We start from the raw sequence: 21,933 nt of genomic DNA, 5'->3' as shown, positions 1-21,933 counted from the left end.
AGGTGTTATATGATGTTTGTGTGATTAACACACATGTAAATGGGAATCTTCTTTACAGAGACTACTGAGTGAGTGTGTTAGGAATATTGTGTTCAGGGATAAGAGATACGCAAATGACGTCAAAAGACGTATAAAGCAATATCCGATATATATTTTTATAACTGATACTCTTTAGTACAATATTATATACGTTAATTGAATTACGTAGATTCTCTTTATTTTTTATCTATCTAGTGTGTGTGTGTGTGTGTGTGTGTGAAACACGTCTAAAGTCTGGTGGTAGAAACATTTTTTCCCCTTCTTTTGTCATAAAGCACAAAGTTGAGTGTAAAACGGCGGAAGGGGAACAAAGCACAGCAGACACAGTGGGGAGGAGTAAGTGTGTAGGAGGAGCGGGAGGAGGCGCTCCGCATCAGGAGCTTTGGGATTATGACCAATAACACACATTTGTTCTCTTGTGCCTAATTACAATGTCAGCCTGTAAATAGAGCAGCCGCTAGGTGGGTGTTACTCATTCTCTCGCAGTTCACTCGAACAGCAACACCATGCCTGAACCAGCTAAGACCGCGCCCAAGAAGGGATCCAAGAAAGCCGTGACCAAGACGGCGGGTAAAGGTGGCAAGAAGCGCAGAAAGACCAGGAAGGAGAGTTACGCCATCTACGTGTACAAAGTCCTGAAGCAGGTGCACCCTGATACCGGTATCTCCTCTAAGGCCATGGGCATCATGAACTCGTTCGTCAACGACATTTTTGAGCGCATCGCCGGTGAGTCTTCTCGTCTGGCTCACTACAACAAGCGCTCCACCATCAGCTCTAGGGAGATCCAGACTGCCGTGCGTCTGTTGCTTCCTGGAGAGTTGGCTAAGCACGCCGTGTCTGAGGGCACAAAGGCCGTCACCAAGTACACCAGCTCCAAGTAAAGCGCGTTACCGCTGTCTTTATCTACACAAAGGCTCTTTTAAGAGCCACTACATTCTCTCTGAAAAATGAGCAGTTTTTTTTTTGTGTGTGTGTGTGTGTGTGTTGATTCACAGATAAAGAGTACAGAGTATTTGTTAGGAATATTGTGGTGAGGGTTAGGAAGAGTAATTGAAAATTAATTCACATTTATTTGTATAGCGCTTTTAACAATGGACAGTGTCTCAAAGCAGCATTACATAACATGAACATAAAGTTATATAAAGATTAATATAATACATTTAAGGTTAATAGAAATAGAGCAAGCCTGAGGTGACTGTGGTGAGGAAAAACACCCTTGGAGAAACCTTGAGAGGAACCAGACTTAAGCGGAAACCTCATCCTGTGGGTGACAATGGAGTGTGATTATAAATATATAGTCTGATAATATTGTATTGATGATGAGGTTGTTGTTGTTGTCCTCAAAGATAATTTGTAGTCATCATCTCTTTGTATAACTGAATATTTAATGAAGCAGAGTCCAGCTGGAGCTGAGTAAAGAAGCAATAGGCTGAATTATTGCTATTATTGTAATTACAAATTAAAATATAGTAGCATGGACAAAATAAGTTAAAGAAAAAAGTGTTTATCCTTTGTTTTGTGTTTGTGTTTAACCAGAAAGAGAGCAAAAATCTCTGTACTCTGTACATTTTTGCTTCTATTTGCTCCTTTATATAGTAGTAGTACTGTTGCTGCTGCTTTTATTAGTAGTAGTAGTAGAAGTCGTAGTTGTAGTGGTGGTAATAGTAGTTGTAGATCACAGATATTAAAATATTAATATGCTAAAAAATAAACAAATAAATGTATAAACAAATATATAATAGTGTTGTGGATGGATAATGACCACCATTGTGTGGCCATATTAAGGAAATGAAGGTTGCTCACACCTTAGAAATCTAATTTGTAGCAAATATTATTATTAGTATTATTAGTAGTAGTTGTAGTAGTTGTTGTATTGGTGGTAATCGTAGTAAATTGTAATAAAAAAAACTCACAATGGTTAGAAATAGTTGCAGGTTACTATTATTATTAGTTGTATTTTTTTTTAAACCAGTGCTACATTTGCACATTTTAGAATATTGCTTCTACTACAACTATCAACAACAAGAAGAAAACTAATATAAAAGCAATAAATGACATAATTAACACTTACTGTAATGAATACTATTTGATCTTATAAGTTGTTGGCCAAATTTCAAAATTGCAACAATACATTTAGTTCTTGACTGATAATCTTTCAAACCAGATTACAATTTTCATAGACTGTTAGGTCCATATATTGTAGGACACAATTTTAGTTTTTTTTATTTACCAAAACATATTCAAGCTATAGTTGTATAGGTATAGTGGGCTGAAAGCCTCTCAGCATTAATTTGAGGGTACTCTCACTCACTCATTTTCTACCCCTTATCTGAACTATTCTCGGGTCACAGGGAGCCTGTGCCTATCTCAGACGTCATTGGGCATCAAGGCAGGATACACCCTGGACGGAGTGCCAACCCATCACAGGGCACACACACACTCTCATTCACTCACGCAATCACACACTACAGGCAATTTTCCAGAGATGCCAATCACCCTACCATGCATGTCTTTGTACCAGGGGAGGAAACCGGAGTACCCGGAGGAAACCCCCGAGGCACGGGGAGAACATACAAACTCCACACACACAAGGCGGAGGCGGGAATCAAACCCCTAACCCTGGAGGTGTGAGGCAAACGTGCTAACCACTAAGCCACCGTGCCCCCCTGATTTGAGGGTATTTAAATCCAAATTGGAGGAAGGGTTTAGGAATTACAGCTCTTGAGAATAGCCAGCCCCCTTTTTCAAGGGACAAAAAGTAATTGGACAATTGAATCAAAAGCTGTTTTATGGACAGGTGTAGGTTATTCCTTAATTATTTCTTCATCAATTAAGCAGGTAAAAGGTCTGGAGTTGATTCTAAGTGTGGTATTTGGTGATGTCTGTGGGCTCCAGACTTCAGGCAGTAATTACCTGCACAAATATTAAAAACAAACATTTTATTTATGATTATGTTCATTTGTCCAATTACATTTGAGCCCCTGAAAATGGGGGGATTGTGCTTAAAAATGCAGTTACTGAACCTTTTACTTTATATTTTTGTTCAACCCCTTGAATTAAAGCTGAATGTCTGCTCTTCAAATGCATCTTGTTTTTTTTTTCTTTTCATTTTATTCTGTGGCATACATAGCTAAAAGTATGAAAATTGTGCCTGTGTCCAAATATATATGGACCTAACTGTGTGTATATGTATATATTTAATGTGTTTCAGTTATGTCTGTACATTCTGTACTGCTTTCGATTTCTTTCTTTCTTTCTTTTATTCTTTGTGTATTGGTTGGTTCTAAAATTCTGAATCTTGGTTCACCCTTTGTTTGAATACGGCATGTCACAGTGATTAATAACCAGTTTATATGTTCTTTCCAGATTCTGGCAGTCACACACAACTATCAGAATCACACTTCATTGCTCTGCTTTCAGTACAACAGAGTGTACAGTGTATCAGACTCTGTTGTTCAGCTGTTGTATTGTTTATCTATAACAAACAGAGTCTACTTACAGTATATACGTAGAATATATGTAATCTAACATAGCTGTTCAAATGATGGCCACCAAAATTCCATTTACACTGAGGCCTGTGTCTAGACTTTGACTAAATATTTCAAGTAGAACAGTGATGTTTTGTTTTGACCCCCATTTGATATTTGAATGTTGACTTCAATGAGCTTTCCTTGTCAATGACAATTTACTAAATCAAGTTTTAGAATGAGATTAGTGTTGGAGAAAATGTAGCTCACTTAGACTATAAACCTTATAGATTCTGTATTATGCTGTGTTTTACAGCTGATAAAATGACTCCTGAATGTTGTCTTTTTGTGTTGCTTGTAATCTACTCTCAGCTGAACAACAGCTGAACAAGAGTCTGATACACTGTACACTCTGTTGTACTGAAAGCTTCGCATATATATATATATATAGTTAGGTCCATATATATTTGGACACAGGCACAATTTTCATGCTTTTGGCTATGTATGGCACAGAATAAAATGAAAATGAAAAAAAAAACCAAAAAAAAAAAAACAAGATGCATTTGAAGAGCAGACGTTCAGCTTTAATTCAAGGGGTTGAACAAAAATATCAAGTAAAAGGTTCAGGAACTGCAACCATTCTTATGCACAGTCCCCCCATTTTCAGGGACTCAAATGTAATTGGACAAATGAATTTAATCATAAATAAAATGTTCATTTTTAATATTTTGTTGAAAATCCTTTGTCTGGAGCCCACGGACATCACCAGAGACTGGGTTTCCTCCTTTCTGATGCTTTGCCATTTAACTGCAGCTGTTTTCAGTTGATGTTTGTTCGTGGGACTTTCTGCTATTAGTTTTGCCTTCAGCAAGTGAAATGCACGTTCAGTTGGGTTGAGATCAGGTGATTGACACGGCCATTGCAGAATATTCCATTTCTTTTCCCTAAAAACCTCCTGGCTTGTTTTTGCAGTGTGGTTTGGATCATTGTCCATCTGTACTGTGAAATGCCGTCCAATCAACTTTGCTGCATTTGGCTTAATCTGGAGAGACAGTATATTCCTATACACATCAGAATTCATCCGGCTGCTTCTGTCTTCTGTCACATAATCAATAAACAACAGTGCCATTACACTGCCTCCACTATGTTTTACAGATGATGTTGTATGCTTTGGATCATGAAGGCTGTTCCAAGCCTTCTCCATACTTTTCTCTTCCCATCATTCTGGTAAAGGTTGATCTTAGTTTCATCCGTCCAATGAATACTTTTCCAGAACTGGTCAGGTTTTTTTTTTTTTTAGATGTTTTTTGTTTTTTATTTTGGCAAAGTTTAATCTGGCCTTTCTATTCTTGAGGCTTATGAATGGTTTGCAATCATCTACTACTGTTGTCTTCCATGGACAGCCAAGCCTTTTTATGTTGCTGAGCTCACCATTGCATTCTTTTTTTCTCAGAATGTACAGTACCAAACTGTTGATCTGGCCACTCCCAATGCTCCTGCTATATCTCTGATGGATTTGTTTTGTTTTTGAAGCCTAACGATGGCCTGTTTGACTTGCATGGAGAGCTTCTTCGAACGCATGATGTAGGTACACAGCAAAAAATTCCAAGTGCAAATACCACACTTCAAATCAACTCCAGACCTTTTACCTGCTTAATTGATGAAGAAATAATTAAGGAATAACCTACACCTGTCCATGAAACAGCTTTTGATTCAATTGTCCAATTACTTTTGGTCTATTGAAAAAGGGGGCTGGCTATTCTCAAGAGCTGTAATTCCTATAATCTTCCTCCAATTTGGATTTAGATACCCTCAAATTAAAGCTGAGAGCCTGAAATTTTAGCCCACTATACGTATACAACTATAGCTTGAATATTTTTTGGCAAATACCTTAAAAAAAAAAAATTGCCTCTGTCCAAATATATATGGACCTAACAGTATATGAAAATTTTAATCTAGTTTGAAAGATTATCAGTAAGGAACAAAATGTATTGTTGCAATTTTGAAATTTGGTCAACAACTTATAAGATCAAATAGTATTCATAACAGTAAGTTTTAATTATGCCATTTATTGCTTTTATATTTGTTTTCTTGTTGTTGTTGATAGTACTAGAAGCAATATTCTAAAATGTGCAAAAGTAGCACTGAGTAAAAAAAATACTACAGTGATGCCTCGAGATACGAGTGCTCTGACATACGAATTTTTTGAGATACGAGCTGTGATTCGACCAAATTTTTGGCTTGAGATACGAGCAATTTTTGAGATACGAGCATCCGAGCCGCAACAAAGATCCCAACAACCACGTGTGCTCTGTTTCCCCCGCCTCAGCTTCCCGCGTCTCACTCGGTTATAGCCGCTTTTCCACTGCACACGACAAACGACGGCCGATAAACAGGAAGTCATTCATTTTCTATGGAGAGTCGCAAAGGCGCTGTGTGAGGTGCCGACCATCTGCGGATCTGTAATTTTCGGATCCGTTAAAAAATTTTTACTTGTGCGACTACACCGCATCTGATATGCCGACCGGATAGGTTTTTATTAAAACGACCGGCAGATGTTAGTGAGGAAAGAGTGACAAAAAAGGCAAAAAAACAAGTGAAGAGAAAAGCGATGAAGAAAATTAAGCAAAATTAACGTAAAGGAAACAGAAATTGTAGCAATTAAGTTCAGTTAAGTTAAGAGAAATTCAGTTCTGTCAGGACCACTTTGTCAAAAGAGAATTTATTAGATGATATGCATACAGTTAGTGTTGGCGGTATGGTTCTGTTCTGGGCAAAAATCCATGCACACAGAACCACTAATCATGCATAGTATTAGATTTGCTCGCTTACGCGTTTTTGGAAAGTAATAAATGAATGAACTGATGAATAAATAATTAAATAATTAGAGAGAGAGGGAGAGAGAGAAAAGATTGCGGCAGCAGAGAAGCGCAGCAGAGAAGCGTCGTGGACAGCTGATGCACGCTTGACGACGTGGCCTGCCAGAACTAACGTGATGCTTGATTTAAGTTCCATTTAAGTGTAAGGTAGCATTAAGAGTGTACAGTAGCGAGTAAGTGAACGAAAGCGAAAGTGTGCGTACGAGACAAAATTCCTAGTGTGTTTACTCCTCCCTCAACCTCCGTGCGCATCTTCCGTAAAGTAAAACCAGTTTATTTTTTTTAACATTCTCTTTTATTACTGTATGTTTTTATACAATATTTGTCATTTATATATACAGGTACTGTATGATTTCAATTCATTTAAACGGGGAAAATTGTTTTGAGATACGAGCAATTTGAGATACGAGCAAAGTCACGGAACGAATTAAACTCGTATCGTAAAATAAAAATGTAACCATTGTGAGTTTTTTATCACGATATTACTACTACAACTAATAATAATAATAATAATAATAATAGCTACAAATTAGATTTCTAAGGTGTGAGCAACCTTCATTTCCTTAACATGGCCACACAATGGCGGTCATTATCCATCCACAACACACATTTTTAGCATATTAATGATTTAATATCTGTGATCTACAACTACTACTTCTAGTACTAATAATAATAAAAGCAGCAGCAACAGTACTACTACTACTTAAAGGAGCAAATAGAAGCAAAAATGTCAAACATTCATCGTAATTCTAGAGCTCTTTACCTGAGGTCATAATTAGCTCATGATAATCACCACTGGTGATTTTCGCTCTCTTTCTGTTTAAACACAAACACAAAACAAAGGATAAACACTTTTTTTCTTTAATGTATTTTGTCCATACAACTGTATTTTATTTTTTAATTACAAATTAGATAACAATAATGCATCCTTCTGCTTCTGTACTCAGTAAGACTATAATCTTATTTTACCAGCTCCAGTTGGACTCCGCTTCATTAAATATTCAGATATACTAAGAGATGATGACTACACGTGATCTTTGAGAACAACAACTTCAATAGAACATTATCAGAATGTATATTTATAATCACACTGTCCAGTGTCACCCACATGAGGATGAGGTTCCCCGTTAAGTCCGGTTCCTCTCAAGGGTGTTTTTCCTCTCCAGTCACCTCAGGCTTGCTCATTGGGAATAAATACAAACACATTTAAGTATATGACTATTAAACTTGAGTTTTTGTATTATATTAATTTTTATATAACTTTTTAGTTTTATGTAAATGTTCTGTAAAGCTGCTTTGACACTGTCCATTGCTAAAAAACAAATTCATTAACATTTGAGTAATTCAGTTGCTCTTCTTATCCCTGAACACAATATTCCTAACACACTCACTCAGTAGTCTCTGTAAAGAAGATTCCCATTTACATGTGTGTTAATCACACAAACATCATATAACACCTCATGTCTTTAGAAGCATGATATATATATATATATATATATTTAAAATTTACAGTGATATTTACAGGATAATCTCACAGAAAGATTTGAAGAACTGCTCATTTTTCAGAGAGAATGTGGTGGCTCTTAAAAGAGCCTTTGTGTACATTAGCCAGAATTGAGATTTAAGCGCGCTCTCCGCGAATACGGCGGGCCAGCTGAATGTCCTTAGGCATGATGGTCACTCTCTTGGCGTGAATGGCGCACAGGTTGGTGTCCTCGAACAGACCGACCAGGTATGCCTCGCTAGCCTCCTGCAAGGCCATGACGGCCGAGCTCTGGAAACGCAAGTCGGTCTTGAAATCCTGAGCGATTTCTCTCACCAGGCGCTGGAAGGGCAGCTTGCGGATAAGCAGCTCAGTAGACTTCTGATAACGGCGGATCTCCCTCAGAGCCACGGTGCCGGGCCTGTAACGGTGAGGCTTCTTCACGCCGCCGGTAGCCGGGGCGCTCTTGCGAGCAGCCTTAGTGGCGAGCTGCTTCCTGGGCGCTTTGCCACCAGTGGACTTACGGGCGGTCTGCTTGGTTCTTGCCATAGCGTCGAGCTGTGAACTTCACGAAGAAAAAACACAATAAACGTTGCTGGCGAACGCTGTGTTTTTAAGCCCTAACGCCGCCCTGTTCTCATTGGGCGTATTGAAAGCACACGTCTGCCATTGGATAGAACGCGTTACGTCACCTGATGACTATTGGACCGTTCTCTGTCACGGACACAGTTCGAAACCCAAAGCGCGCGCCCCTATTCTATAGGCGGTCTCAGTAACACAGCGCTTTTGTTCTCTGCCAGCAACCTACTGCTTCTTTCTGTCATTTCTCATTATTATTATTATTATTATTAGTATTATTATTATCATCGTCTGTCATCAGTCTTTAAACAAGACCAGATGTTATTAACAGAATATATTAAAATGCTTATTTGGGGAATTGTCTTTATAAGTTCACTCACAGTATTAATAAAAATTAGGATGAAATTGCACTTTTTCGGTAAACGTGGGTGGCTCTTAAAAGAGCCTTTTTGGGGAGGAGGGGGTGAGAAACGCAGCGGTGAGCGAGCGAGTTTACTTGGTCTTGACGGCCTTCTCAGTCTTCTTGGGCAGCAGCACGGCCTGAATGTTGGGCAGTACACCTCCCTGAGCGATGGTCACTCCTCCGAGCAGTTTGTTCAGCTCCTCGTCGTTACGCACAGCGAGCTGCAGGTGGCGGGGAATGATACGGGTCTTCTTGTTGTCACGGGCGGCGTTACCGGCCAACTCGAGGATCTCAGCGGTCAGATACTCGAGCACGGCAGCCAAGTAAACCGGAGCGCCGGCACCGACGCGCTCGGCGTAATTACCTTTACGCAGAAGCCTGTGCACACGACCCACGGGGAACTGCAGTCCAGCCCTGGATGAACGAGTCTTGGCCTTAGCCCTCGTTTTACCGCCAGTTTTGCCTCTTCCACTCATCTTGTAGCTCAGATAGGTAGTTCAGATAGGTTCTAAGAACAACACCGAAATAACAGCGCTGTTCTTCTAGCGCTCTGTTATATAACCAACACATCAACTCTCTTATTGGCTAAGATCCTTGTGACGGAAGAACCAATCCGAAACACGCCGTAGAATTCCAGCGTCAGTTCATCATTGTATTCTACGCCACACACCCCACCCACTCCCTATGTGTGTGCGTGTGTGTGAGAGTGAGAGAGAGAGAGAGAGAGAGAGAGAGAGAACGAATGAAATAAAAAAAAGACTAAATGTATATCCTGGTAGAGAGAAAATATTTTGTCAACTGATTTATAATCAGTAGCTTGATTATTCACTGATTTAATATCTATAAAAGCATATATTAGTATAGAATAAGGATAAATGCACATGGATTTAATCTGTAAACTGTCCAATTCTCCCTAGTTGTTCACACGTTTATGTGGACGTGAATGTACAACTCTGTAGCTGCCTAAACACTCGGTACAGAATCCAGTAAAGTCATCATTTTTGTTCAGAATAGGAAACAGGTCTTTAAGGGAAAATATGGGTGGCTCTTAAAAGAGCCGTTTGAGGAGTAAAACACCTAAGAAACACGTTTACTTCTTCTTGGGAGCCTTTTTGGCCTTCGCCGCTTTGGGCTTTGAGGTCTTGGGCTTTACAGCTTTTACCTTCTTGGGGGTCGCCGGCTTTTTGGCCCTCTTGGGGCTCTTGGTTGTCTTCTTGGGGGCCGCCGGCTTTTTGGCCTTCTTGGGGCTTTTGGTGGCTTTCTTGGCGGCAGCGACGGGCTTCTTCGGAGACTTTTTGGCCGCGGGTTTCTTGGCCGCTACTTTCTTGGGCTTCTTAGCCGCGGCGGGCTTTTTGGCGGCCGCCTTTGTCGCTTTGGGCGCGGCTTTCTTTGCGGGCTTCTTAAGTTCGGTCTGCTTCTTGTTCAGCTTGAAAGATCCAGACGCGCCGGTCCCTTTGGTCTGCACCAGAGTGCCTTTAGTAACGAGGCTCTTGACGGCGAGCTTGACGCGAGAGTTGTTCTTCTCCACGTCGTATCCGCCGGCAGCCAAAGCTTTCTTGAGGGCGGCAAGAGACACGCCGCTCCTCTCCTTGGACGAGGAAACCGCTTTGACGATGAGCTCGCCGACGCTAGGGCCTGTTTTCTTGGCCCTCGAAGCTGCCTTCTTCTTGGGCGCCTTGGCCGGCGCGGGAGCGGGAGCGACTTCAGCCATCTCTCTCTATCTCTAGGAGCTAATAGTAGAATAAACGAGTCCAACGCTGTGTAACACAGGAACCTTCCTCCTCTCGACCGGGGGGCTGGCCTTAAAAGTAAGCATGAGAACGTTGTAGACTCAACCCGGCCGTGGCTGAATGTCTGCGCTTCCGAGACACAGTGACAAGTGTGTTTTCTCATGGCGTTTCTCGGCGAAAATACGACGCTGCAGACAAGATCCCGAGCGTTCAGCAACATGTTTGTTGAGCAGGGACTTTGTTGCTCGCTACGAGCTCGCGTCGAGTCTCGGGAAAAAAGACAATGTCGCGCAGCGAGCACAAAAGTGTACGGTGCGTCTGGGGCTCGCTCCGGCTTGCAGCGCATTTGGGGCGATGTGGCGTGTAAAAACCAGACAAAAAGAGGCACGGGGCTTGTAAATCGTGTTTACCGAGTTGCGGGAGAACCTTGTGAATTACACTGATGTATTTGTAGCGGCTGAGTGTTGTGTGTAGTAATTGTAACGGAGCCCCGTTTGTGCTGCGTAAAGCACATGTATACTGAAGACAGACAGACGGACAGTGCGAGTTGTGGGTGTCCATTAGCGTGTGTCTTTGGTTTTGTTTGTTTGTATATTATTTGATATATATATAATTATTATATACTTTTTTCCTGCCATTGTTCTGAATACTTGTACTCATTATTATTATTATTATTATTTATTATTATTATTATTATTATTATTATTATTATTATTATTATTTTGTGTGTGTGTGTGTGTGTGTGTGTGTGTGAATATCTAACTTGACTGTCACTGCTAGATAATCTGCAGGTAGTGATAAAGAAATGAATGAAATTCATTATTACCTCTGTTTGAGTAACTAATTACATGAAAGTAGTTAAAAAATAATTTGCAACAGTAAAGAAAAAAAGAATAAACTTTTCACTTGCAGTATGACATTTGAGTCTTCAAAATTAATTGAAATTCTCACCGTTTCAAATTTTCACTTTCGAATATTCAAATTAAAAAATCACGTATCTCAGTGATCGAGCTCTTACAGTATATGAAACGACATTTCAAATGTTTACTCACAGTTCATGTTAAAGTCTGAAATACACCTGAATTGACAAAGTTCACTGCTTATTTCACTTGCATTTCAATCTGAGAAAAAATGGAAAAAAGAGAGAAAACCACCAGTGGGCAGAGAGATGACCCTGATGTAGAGCTAAGAGGCCGGATGCCACCCACTGTACTTTTGGGTAGTTTAAAGTATGCAGCTAGATTTTCTTTGCTGTCAATTTGTTTAGCTTGAAAAAAGAAAGACTACACGAGGCTCAGTATTTAATTCTGTTCATTTCTTTACACTGTCCATGTTCTCCTACCTTTGTGAGTCTAGCTTCCCTGTCCCTTTTGTGTCCTGAGTCCTCATGTTCTGTCTGTTATTTCTTGTCATTTGGATCATCAAAGCAATAATCTGTCCATAGCTGCTTCCCCCGTCCTAAATGTTCATGATTTTCATTTTAATAGATATGACATCAGTATATACAACTAATTGTGTATTAATAAAGTATCCACTTTCTGTAAATGACACTAATACAAATTATATGTAATAGAATATGGTGATTATTCTGGGGAAGGAACAGATTGATCTTTTGGTCTTTCATCACTCTCCACCCCAGTTCGTCTAAATCACACAAAACTGGTATCATTTGCTTGTGCTCGATTTGTGCCAGTTTGTGCGGTAGGAAAAACATTTAAAAACTAACTTATTCACTTCTTGAGAAATTATAAAATCACTTAAGGAGCACTCACGTCACGCAAACCGTCCTCCATCCATCTCCTCTACACGTCACTCTCTTTTTTGCTTGCGTGGTGCTGTCATTGGACAAAGAATTTTATCTGTGACTTAATCGAGCTCAAAATTTAACAAAGGAGGTCAATATTTGTTGACGTTTATTACATTTATTCACATTGTGCAGTACACTGTCCATGTTCTCCTACCTTTGTGAGTCTAGCTCCCCTGTCCCTTTTGTGTCCTGAGTCCTAGGAGAGTCCTATTACATAGAATTTTGTATTAGTGTCATTTACAGAAAGTGGATACTTTATTAATACAATAAAGTAAAGTACAATAAAAATACACCCAATTTTAAGGGTGGAAAAAACAACAACAAAAAGAAAAACTCCCCAAAGGACGTTTTTCTTTTTGTTGTTGTTTTTTCCACCCTTAAAATTAGCATAAAGCCTCATAGAGTCTGGTGTTTATTATATTTAATATAAAATCACATTCAATAACCAATAAACAAATATAATGAATTTACTGACAGTCACTATAACTCTAATGTATAACATTTTTAAATGCTGTCTAAAACAATTTTATAAAAATTGAAAACACATAATTTAGTCATAAAAGTCTTATTCTGTCCTTATTCTTATCCTAACATCCCCATGTTTGTTCTGCTCCTCCACAGTCACCTGCTATGAAGTTCAGGACTTAAGACTTATATCTTAGACCATAGGTCACTAACAGGCGGACCGCGGTCCGGGTCCGGACCCAGAAGCTGTCCAATACGGACCCGGACCTACAGCCAAAACAAAAGGTTATGATTTAAAACTCGATAAAGCGCTTCTATTATAACCGGCGCAGCTTTTGCAACCTTACGGTAGTGGTAGTGGAAACGCACAGATACCACTGATACCACTCAGCCAATCAAGTCTGTGCATTCCTGAAGTAAACCCTGCGACTCAACAGTGCAAGACAGATGCGAGAGAATTAGAGTAAAGTTACACATGAATGAAAGATAGCGATACATGTAGAAAACAAAGGGAGAGAAACAGACGAGTGAGAAGGAGAAAGGGAGAGAAACAGTCGGGTGAGACGGAGAAAGGGAGAGAAACAGACGAGTGAGACGGAGAAAGAGAGAGAAACAGACAAGTGAGATGGAGAAAGGGAGAATAAAGAACAAATGGCGCTCTCCAAAAGAAGAAAAGTGGACAGCGAAAATAGAGCATTTAATCCAGAATGGACAGATTCATTTCTCTTCATACTTCACACTTCACACTAAAGCAGCGTGTCTCATATTTTCAGAAACCGTGGCACTTATTAAAAGTGGCAATGTGAAACGCCATTATGAGACAAAACATACAGGTTTTGAACAAACAGATCCACTCAAATCTGAAGACAGCGTCCTTGAGACAGCGACTTCTGAGGGAAGTAGCCCTATACATCCTGACCATGTTTGGCTCTACATACAACTGCAAGGCAGCTTTCTCTACAATGAACATAATCAAAACTAAATATGGTTCAAGGGTCACTAATGAGCACCTCATAAAATCTTGCCAAGCCAAGCTAGAGCTCAGTTCTCTCACTGAGATATAAATGGGAAAGTTAAGCACTTTATTTAAACATACACTATATATATATATACATATATATATACATATATCTAAAATCATACATATGTTCAGTTCTATGTAACATGACAATAAATATTGTCAAAAGGTTTTTGAATTGTACTGAATTTATTTGATTTGACAGTCAGATATATATATATATCTCACATTAACTAGTTAGACATTATGATCTTCCGGACCTTTGCTTCAAGAAATTTTCTCTTACTGGACCTCTTTAAATTTTAGTTGAATAAGACATTTATATATAATATAGACAGTTGTATGTACAGTGGAAAAATGTGCAAATTGAAATATAAATGTGCATATTTAAATATAAATGTGCATATTGAAATATAAATAAGTATGTGTTTTAAGTAAATAATGTAAGAATAGAGTTGTGTGTTCTGTGTATGTCAAGTGTTCATCAGATGGATTGCCTGAGGGAAGAAACTGTTCCTATGTCTGGTCGTTCTGGTGCTCAGGGCTCTGTAACATCGACCAGATGGCAACAGTTCAAAGAGTGAGTGTGCTGGATGTGAGGGGTCCAGAGTGATTGTCTTTGCTATAATATCCAAGCTCAAACTGAGCTGGATTTAATGGATGTCTGTATAAAATTGTGATAATGATGTGGCCAAACAAAGAAAGCAAAAAACATAGTGTAAAATGTATACACAGTGTGTGAAAATCATTTTAGGATATTTTCAAATATTCTGAATATGATCTTCAGTCAAACCCAAGATATGACAAGACCAAGGATTTTCATTCATTTTCTGAATTTTTCACATCTAAGGGAAACTTTTTGGTGGACCCAGAGTTTTAGTGATACAGTGTTATGAAACCGAGTGAAAAGGAACTGAGTGAATAGGTTTAATCAAGTTAAAATGAAACATCTTTAGAATAGTGATAAAGAGCATGTCGAACCATGTAGACATTGTGCTTCTCCAGAAATGTGATAAAAAAAACACAATGGTTACAAATAGTTGAAGGTTACTATTATTAGTATTAGTATTCGTTTTTTTTTTTTCTTTTGTTTTTTACCCTGTGCAACTTTTGCACATTTTAGGATATTGCTTCTATTACTACTATCAACAACAACAACAACAACAACAACAACAACAACAACAACAACAACAACAACACAGCAACAAGGAAACTAATATAAAAGCAATAAATGACATAATTAAAACTTACTGTTATGAATACTATTCGATCTTATATGTTGGCCAAATTTCAAAATTGCAATAATACATTTAGTTCTTGACTGATAATCTTTCAAACTAGATTACAATTTCCATACACAGTTAGGTCCATATATATTTGGACACAGGTACATTTTTTTCTTTTTTTTTTAAGGTACTTGCCAAAAAATATTTAAGCTATAGATGTATAGGTATAGTGGGCTGAAAGTCTCTCAGCTTTAATTTGAGGGTATTTAAATCCAAATTGGAGTAAGGGTTTAGGAATTACAGCTCTTGAGAGTAGCCAGCCCCTTTTTCAAGGGACCAAAAGTAATTGGACAATTGAACCAAAAGCTGTTTCATGGACAGGTGTAGGTTATTCCTTCATTATTTCTTCATCAATCAAGCAGGTAAAAGTTCGAGTGTATTCTACATGTGGTATTTCCACTTGGAATCTTTTGCTGTGAACCTACATCATGCGTTCAAATGAGCTCTCCATGCAAGTCAAACAGGTCATCGTTAGGCTCCAAAAAAGATCAACAGTTTGGTACATTCTGAGAAAAAAGAATGCAATGGTGAGCTCAGCAACATAAAATGGCCTGGCCGTCCACAAAAGACAACAGTGGTAGATTATCGCAAACCATTCATAAGCCTCAAGAATAGAAAGGCCAGATTAGACTTTGCCAAAAGAAATCTAAAAAAGCCTGACCAGTTCTGAAAAAGCATTCTTTAGACAGATGAAACTAAGATCAACCTTTACCAGAATGACGGGAAGAGAAAAGTATGGAGAAGGCTTGGAACAGCCTTCATGATCCAAAGTCACTGATCCAAAGCATACAACGTCATCTGTAAAACATAGTGGAGGCAGTGTAATGGCATGGGCATGCATGGCTTCCAGTGGCACTGGGTCACTGGTGTTTATTGATGATGTGACAGAAGACAGAAGCAGCTGGATGAATTCTGATGTGTATAGGAATATACTGTCTGCCCAGATTAAGCCAAATGCAGCAAAGTTGATTGGACGGCATTTCACAGTACAAATGGACAATGATTCAAAACACACTGCAAAAGCAACCCAGGAGTTTTTTAAGGAAATGAAATGGAATATTCTGCAATGGCCGAGTCAATCACTTGATCTCAACCCGATTGAACATGCATTTCACTTGCTGAAGGCAAAACTAAAGGCAGAAAGACCTATGAACAAACATCAACTGAAGACAGCTGCAGTTAAGGCCTGGCAAACTATCAGAAAGGAGGAAACCCAGTCTCTGGTGATGTACGTGGGCTCCAGACCTCAGACAGTCATTGCCTGCAATTTTCAACAAAATATTAAAAATGAAATTTTTATTTATGATTATATTCATTTGTCCAATTACATTTGAGCCCCTGAAAATGGGCGGACTGTGCATAAAAATGGTTGCAGTTCCTGAACCTTTTACTTGATATTTTTGATCAACCCCTTGAATTAAAGCTGAACGTCTTCTCTGCTCAAATATGCATCTTGTTATTTTTTTTTTGTTTTTTTCATTTTCATTTTATTCTGTGGCATACATAGCCAAAAGCAGGAAAATTGTGCCTGTGTCCAAATATATACTGTATGTACTTGTACTTAACTGTGTGTATATATATAAGTTCAGTTATGTCTGTACATTCTGTACTGCTTTTGATCTTTTATTGTTTGTGTAGTGGTTGGTTCTAAAATTCTGAATTTTGGTTCAACCTTTGTTTGCATACGGCATGTCACAGTAATTATTAACCAGTTTACATGTTGATTTCCAGATTCTGGCAGTCACACACAACTATCAGAATTACACTTCATTGCTATGCTTTCAGTACAATAGCGTGTACAGCATATCAGACTCTGTTGTTCAACTGTTGTATTGTTTATCTATAACAAACAGAGTCTACTTATATACAAGTACTCTAACATAGCTGTTCAAATGATGGCCACCAAAATCCCATTTGCAGTGAGGCCTGTGTCTAGATGTTGACTAAATACAGTATTTCAAGTAGAACAGTGACTTTCTGTTTTGACCCACATTTGATGTTTGAATTTTGACTTCAATGAGCTTTCCTTGTGAATAAGAATGAGTTTTAGAATGAGATTAGTGTTGGAGAAAATGTAGCTCACTTAGACTATAAACCTTATAGATTCTGTAATATTTTGTGTTTTACAGTTGATAAAATGACTTCTGATTTACAGGTTAATTGATTTATATTTATATACGTCTCTATCTTTCTCTTTCACGTTGTGTGTGTGTGTGAGAGAGAGAGAGTGAAAAACGTGTAAGGTCTAGTGGCAGAAACAGGATTGTTTCCCCTTTTCTTTTGTCATAAAGCACAAAGTTGAGTGTAAAACGGCGGAAGGGGAACAAAGCACAGCAGACACAGTGGGGAGGAGTAAGTGTGTAGGAGGAGCGGGAGGAGGCGCTCCGCATCAGGAGCTTTGGGATTATGACCAATAACACACGTTTGTTCTCTTGTGCCTAATTACAATGTCAGACTGTAAATAGACCAGCCGCTAGGTGGGTGTTACTCATTCTCTCGCACTTCACTCGAACAGCAACAGCATGCCTGAACCAGCTAAGACCGCGCCCAAGAAGGGGTCCAAGAAAGCCGTGACCAAGACGGCGGGTAAAGGCGGCAAGAAGCGCAGAAAGACCAGGAAGGAGAGTTACGCCATCTACGTGTACAAAGTCCTGAAGCAGGTGCACCCTGATACCGGTATCTCCTCTAAGGCCATGGGCATCATGAACTCGTTCGTCAACGACATTTTTGAGCGCATCGCCGGTGAGTCTTCTCGTCTGGCTCACTACAACAAGCGCTCCACCATCACCTCTAGGGAGATCCAGACTGCCGTGCGTCTGTTGCTTCCTGGAGAGTTGGCTAAGCACGCCGTGTCTGAGGGCACAAAGGCCGTCACCAAGTACACCAGCTCCAAGTAAAGCGCGTTACCGCCTTCTTTATCTACACAAAGGCTCTTTTAAGAGCCGCCTACTTATTCATACAAAGTGCAAATCTTCTTTGTGTGTGAGGGACAGAAAGACACACTTAAATTTTTTTTTGTTTGAGATTGGTCTAATATTATTAGTATTAGCAGTAATAGTAAATAAATAAAAATTTATTATTATTATTATTATTATTATTATTCGTAATAGTAGTAATAATTTATTTACTACAAATTATATTTCTCGTGTGAGTAACCTGCACTTCCTAAACGTGGCCACACGATGGCGGTCAACATCCATCCACAATGCTATTATTCTTTGTGTATTATTTAGCTTATTAATTATTTAATTTATGTGCTCTATTTGGAAACAAACAGAGAAACATTTCAAAACACTTCTTTCATTATGTATCCTTATTTAGAATAGCAGTTGTATGAGGAGTGACAAGATGTCGCATGTAGGTGGTGTGCAGGATCACACACATTTAATGGAAAACATCTAATTTATTAACTAATTTGTTTTTTTCATCTTCAGTAACTGCTTTATCCTGGTCATGTTGTTTAACCCAGGAACAATAGGCTTGAGGATGGGATCTCTGTCCATTATAGTGCACCATACGCTCATTCTTACACTCATTCACACCTTTTCCTTACAAGTTCATGTTCACTCATTCAATTTCCTTACAAGTTTCTAAGGAGAACATCTAAACAGAAAGTGAGAGCTTTCTGCAATCCAGGTAACAGTGTTTTAGTGTCACTGATCTAGAAGTAATAATGCTATAGACATCTGGGATGACAGTGTAATCAATGGCCTGCCTTATTATTCAGTTACTGCTCCAGAGAGAAAAACAGTTTTCACTCTGTATTTCACTGCCATAACAGAAGGCTTTCGTTGGCCTTATTTCTTACTGTACAGTATGTGGGTCACATAATGAAGTATTTCTCTCACACAGCTCCTTTAGAGCTCGTTACAGGTGATTAGTATAACTGATCTGACACACACATTTATAGAGCTCTAGCTCTAGAGCTACTCAAGTCAAAGATAAGACCTCGGCTTCTGCTGTGTGTCACAAACAGTCATCTGAAACAGCTAACCTTCACCTCACTTCACCACTCTTTAAAACCGAGCAGGACAAACAATGGGTTTGTTTATACGAACAAGTCAAGTCAAGAAGCTTTTATTGTCATTTCAACCATATATATCTGTTGCAGTACACAGCGAAATGAGAACATTTCTCCAGGATCATGGTGCTACATAACACAAAGACAGGGCTAAGGACTTGTAAGTAGTCTTAGCCACATAAAGTGCAACTGTGCAACTTGGTGCAAACAGTGCAGGACAAGACAGTGCAGGCAAAAAGTTACAAGACAATACAAAAAGTACAAAAAATACAATACACAACGGACAATAAACAGTAAACAGAAACAGCGCCAACCGACTAGTGTAAATACTGTGTGTGAATACTGAATGTTCAAACAATATTTCGTGCACAGTAACATCAGAATAAACAGTTTCTTAGCAGCAGGTCCTTGAGATAATATATAGAATTATGCAAAAACAGCAAATGGCTGAAATATTGTATAGTATGTGCAAAACGGCTGAAATGTTGGACAGTTTGTGCGAAAGAGCAAAAAGGTGTGCAAAACAGCATGTAAACAGTTTGATGGATGTAAGCAGCATGTAAACAGTTTGAACAATCCTGGTTTCCTGTGGACAGACCCAAAACATCTGCAAGGAAATGCTCTTGGCAAGAGAGCATCTTCTGTAGAGCAGCTGTACTCCTCCTCAAAGCAAAGCAAAATAATAGAAGCAATGATATACTAACATACAGATAACCTTCATTTCAGATCCTTAAAAAATACGTCTGTTCAAGTCACTTAATTGGATTACTGTTATTTCTCACTGTATATACATATACACACACACACACACAAACACATACATATGAAATAATTCTTTATCATGGGCTGCTTTGGACATAGAGTCTATCCCAGAAACACACCTAAGGTCAATTTGTTATAGATAGTCTGCCTACTGGCCTGTTTCTGGGCTGTCGTACAAAACCAAAAAATCCGAGAAGAATAAACAAACCAACGGAACCAGAAATATAATTTCCTAACGTTCAGGTATAAATCTATGGATGCAGCATTGCTACAATGTTAGGAACCCAAGGCGACATCTATGGTATATATCTATGGATCTTTGTAAAGGGCTCTTGTACTTCAAATGCATGCATGATGCCGGACTTCTGTGCCGCATTTGGATATTCAAACGAAAGAAATCTAAAAACCAGACAGTAAGGGATTACATTTCACAGGTGAGAATGTGTTTTATGATACTGAACGTTAGGAAATTATATTTCTTGTTCCATTGGTTTGTTTTAGTCCTTGGTTAACGACCGCAGCTAATCCATGCTAGTTACCCATTAGTTTTTGACAGTTAGGAAAACCGACAATGTTTGTAGATTCCGAAGCTCTTAATAAGGACATTCAAAATTGACCCATGCTTTTTTTGCTTAAAGGTGAAAACCCAACTTTATGTATGTTTTGTAAGATTCCCTTATCTGTCAAACATATTTTATTAGATTGTCCTGGACTTAACACAAGCAGAATGCTCTTTTATCAAGTTACTTCACTTAAGGACATATTTAATGACATTATGACTGAAAAGGACTTGGATTTTTTTATCGTATATTAATTTTAAAAAATTGTATAACATGACTTGCTGTTTATATTTGTTTTGTTTTTATTGTATTTATATGATATTTGTGTTTTTGTAATTGAATTTTTGCCATGAAAATAGCTTTGATTGCTGACATGGTATTGAATAAAATAATCTGAATCCGATCTAAAGCAGAAGTAGGCTCTGAGGACATATTTGGTCTTCGACATTTGAGACTCAAGATGGCATAGACAACCATCACTTTAGCTTAATGTCACTGGTTGTCTGTAACTTTCATAAGTTGAGACAACACCATGTCGCAAAGGTTCATACTCTGCAACTGCAGAGCAAAAGTGTCAGGAAGAAACTGTGTAAGATCGTGTTGTTGCAGGGATACTTTATAAACCACTACAAATAAACCAATACATTTTAAATGTTTAAATGAACATGTATAGTCACACCAATGTAGCAGTGTTGCATGCAGTAGGCCATAAGGTAAGTAGCGATTGTTCATTTGAAGTTTACTCAAGTAGAAGAATGTAACTAACACACTTACACCTACTAGCAGTAGGCATTATATTGTGAAAAATTAGATTATCTTAATATCAAAACCTAAAATTTTCTCTGGACTTAATTATAAATACATGTCTGACCTTTGGAACGAACCAAAAAAAAAAAACTAGAAAATCGCATTCATGACGATTTATGGTGATTTTATGTCTTTGCCTATATTCACGCTGATGCATTAAGAGGAGGGGGTCCCCTGTACCAAGATGGCGGCTCAATTAACGCATTCGTTCCAATGTACTGCCCTATACAAGACGACAATCCAGGGGTTTCGTTACCACGGCGTAAAGTGGGCGTGTTTCCGGAGGTCTTGGAGGTCTTGCATCAGTCCTGTATATAAGCAATTTAGGATAAGAAATATAACCAAAACCAGAAGGAGATAGATAAATAAAAAAGTATGAACCATATATATATAGATAGATAGATAGATAGATAGATAGATAGATAGATAGATAGATAGATGTGTGTGTGTGTATGGTAGTATGGTGTGGCAGTATATATGGCAGTATGGTGTGTAAATAGCAGAGGTGGGAGTAAGTCACACATGTGCAAGTCTCAAGTCTTAACCTTCAAGTCTCAAGTAAGTCCGAGTCATTTTTTGTGAGTGTCAAGTCAACTCAAGTCACTGCTTTATGTCAAGCAAGTCAAG

At 38.6% G+C, this 21,933-nt stretch overlaps 5 protein-coding genes across 5 annotated transcripts in view; 2 read left to right on the top strand and 3 right to left on the bottom strand.

Annotated features, from left to right (window-relative positions):
* Positions 1 to 9,335, bottom strand: part of LOC132843392 (core histone macro-H2A.1-like) — a 38,692-nt gene extending 29,357 nt beyond the window's left edge. The window contains exon 1 of the mRNA XM_060866687.1: positions 8,944 to 9,335. Within this exon, the coding sequence (XP_060722670.1) occupies positions 8,944 to 9,326 (383 nt within the window). The 5' untranslated portion in view covers positions 9,327 to 9,335. The remainder of the gene's footprint in view (positions 1 to 8,943) is intronic.
* Positions 439 to 1,130, top strand: LOC132843408 (histone H2B-like). Its single transcript, XM_060866704.1, has one exon. It carries the CDS (start codon positions 546 to 548, stop codon positions 918 to 920), a length of 375 nt encoding a protein of 124 aa, XP_060722687.1. The 5' UTR covers positions 439 to 545; the 3' UTR covers positions 921 to 1,130.
* On the bottom strand, positions 7,960 to 8,478 carry LOC132843401 (histone H3). Its single transcript, XM_060866697.1, has one exon. The coding sequence runs from the start codon at positions 8,415 to 8,417 to the stop codon at positions 8,007 to 8,009; it is 411 nt and encodes a 136-aa protein (XP_060722680.1). The 5' UTR covers positions 8,418 to 8,478; the 3' UTR covers positions 7,960 to 8,006.
* Positions 9,336 to 9,919: 584 nt separating the features above from the next.
* LOC132843398 (histone H1-like) lies at positions 9,920 to 10,561 on the bottom strand. The gene has a single exon (XM_060866694.1). The coding sequence runs from the start codon at positions 10,559 to 10,561 to the stop codon at positions 9,941 to 9,943; it is 621 nt and encodes a 206-aa protein (XP_060722677.1). The 3' UTR covers positions 9,920 to 9,940.
* Positions 10,562 to 17,525: 6,964 nt separating this feature from the next.
* Positions 17,526 to 18,053, top strand: LOC132843405 (histone H2B). The gene has a single exon (XM_060866700.1). It carries the CDS (start codon positions 17,679 to 17,681, stop codon positions 18,051 to 18,053), a length of 375 nt encoding a protein of 124 aa, XP_060722683.1. The 5' UTR covers positions 17,526 to 17,678.
* Positions 18,054 to 21,933: the final 3,880 nt, after the last annotated feature.

This window comes from Tachysurus vachellii, chromosome 3 (genome assembly GCF_030014155.1).
Source record: "Tachysurus vachellii isolate PV-2020 chromosome 3, HZAU_Pvac_v1, whole genome shotgun sequence".
Taxonomy (NCBI): Eukaryota; Metazoa; Chordata; class Actinopteri; order Siluriformes; family Bagridae; genus Tachysurus; species Tachysurus vachellii.
Note: the sequence above shows the minus strand (reverse complement) of the source record. Positions and strands in the feature narration are given on the sequence as shown.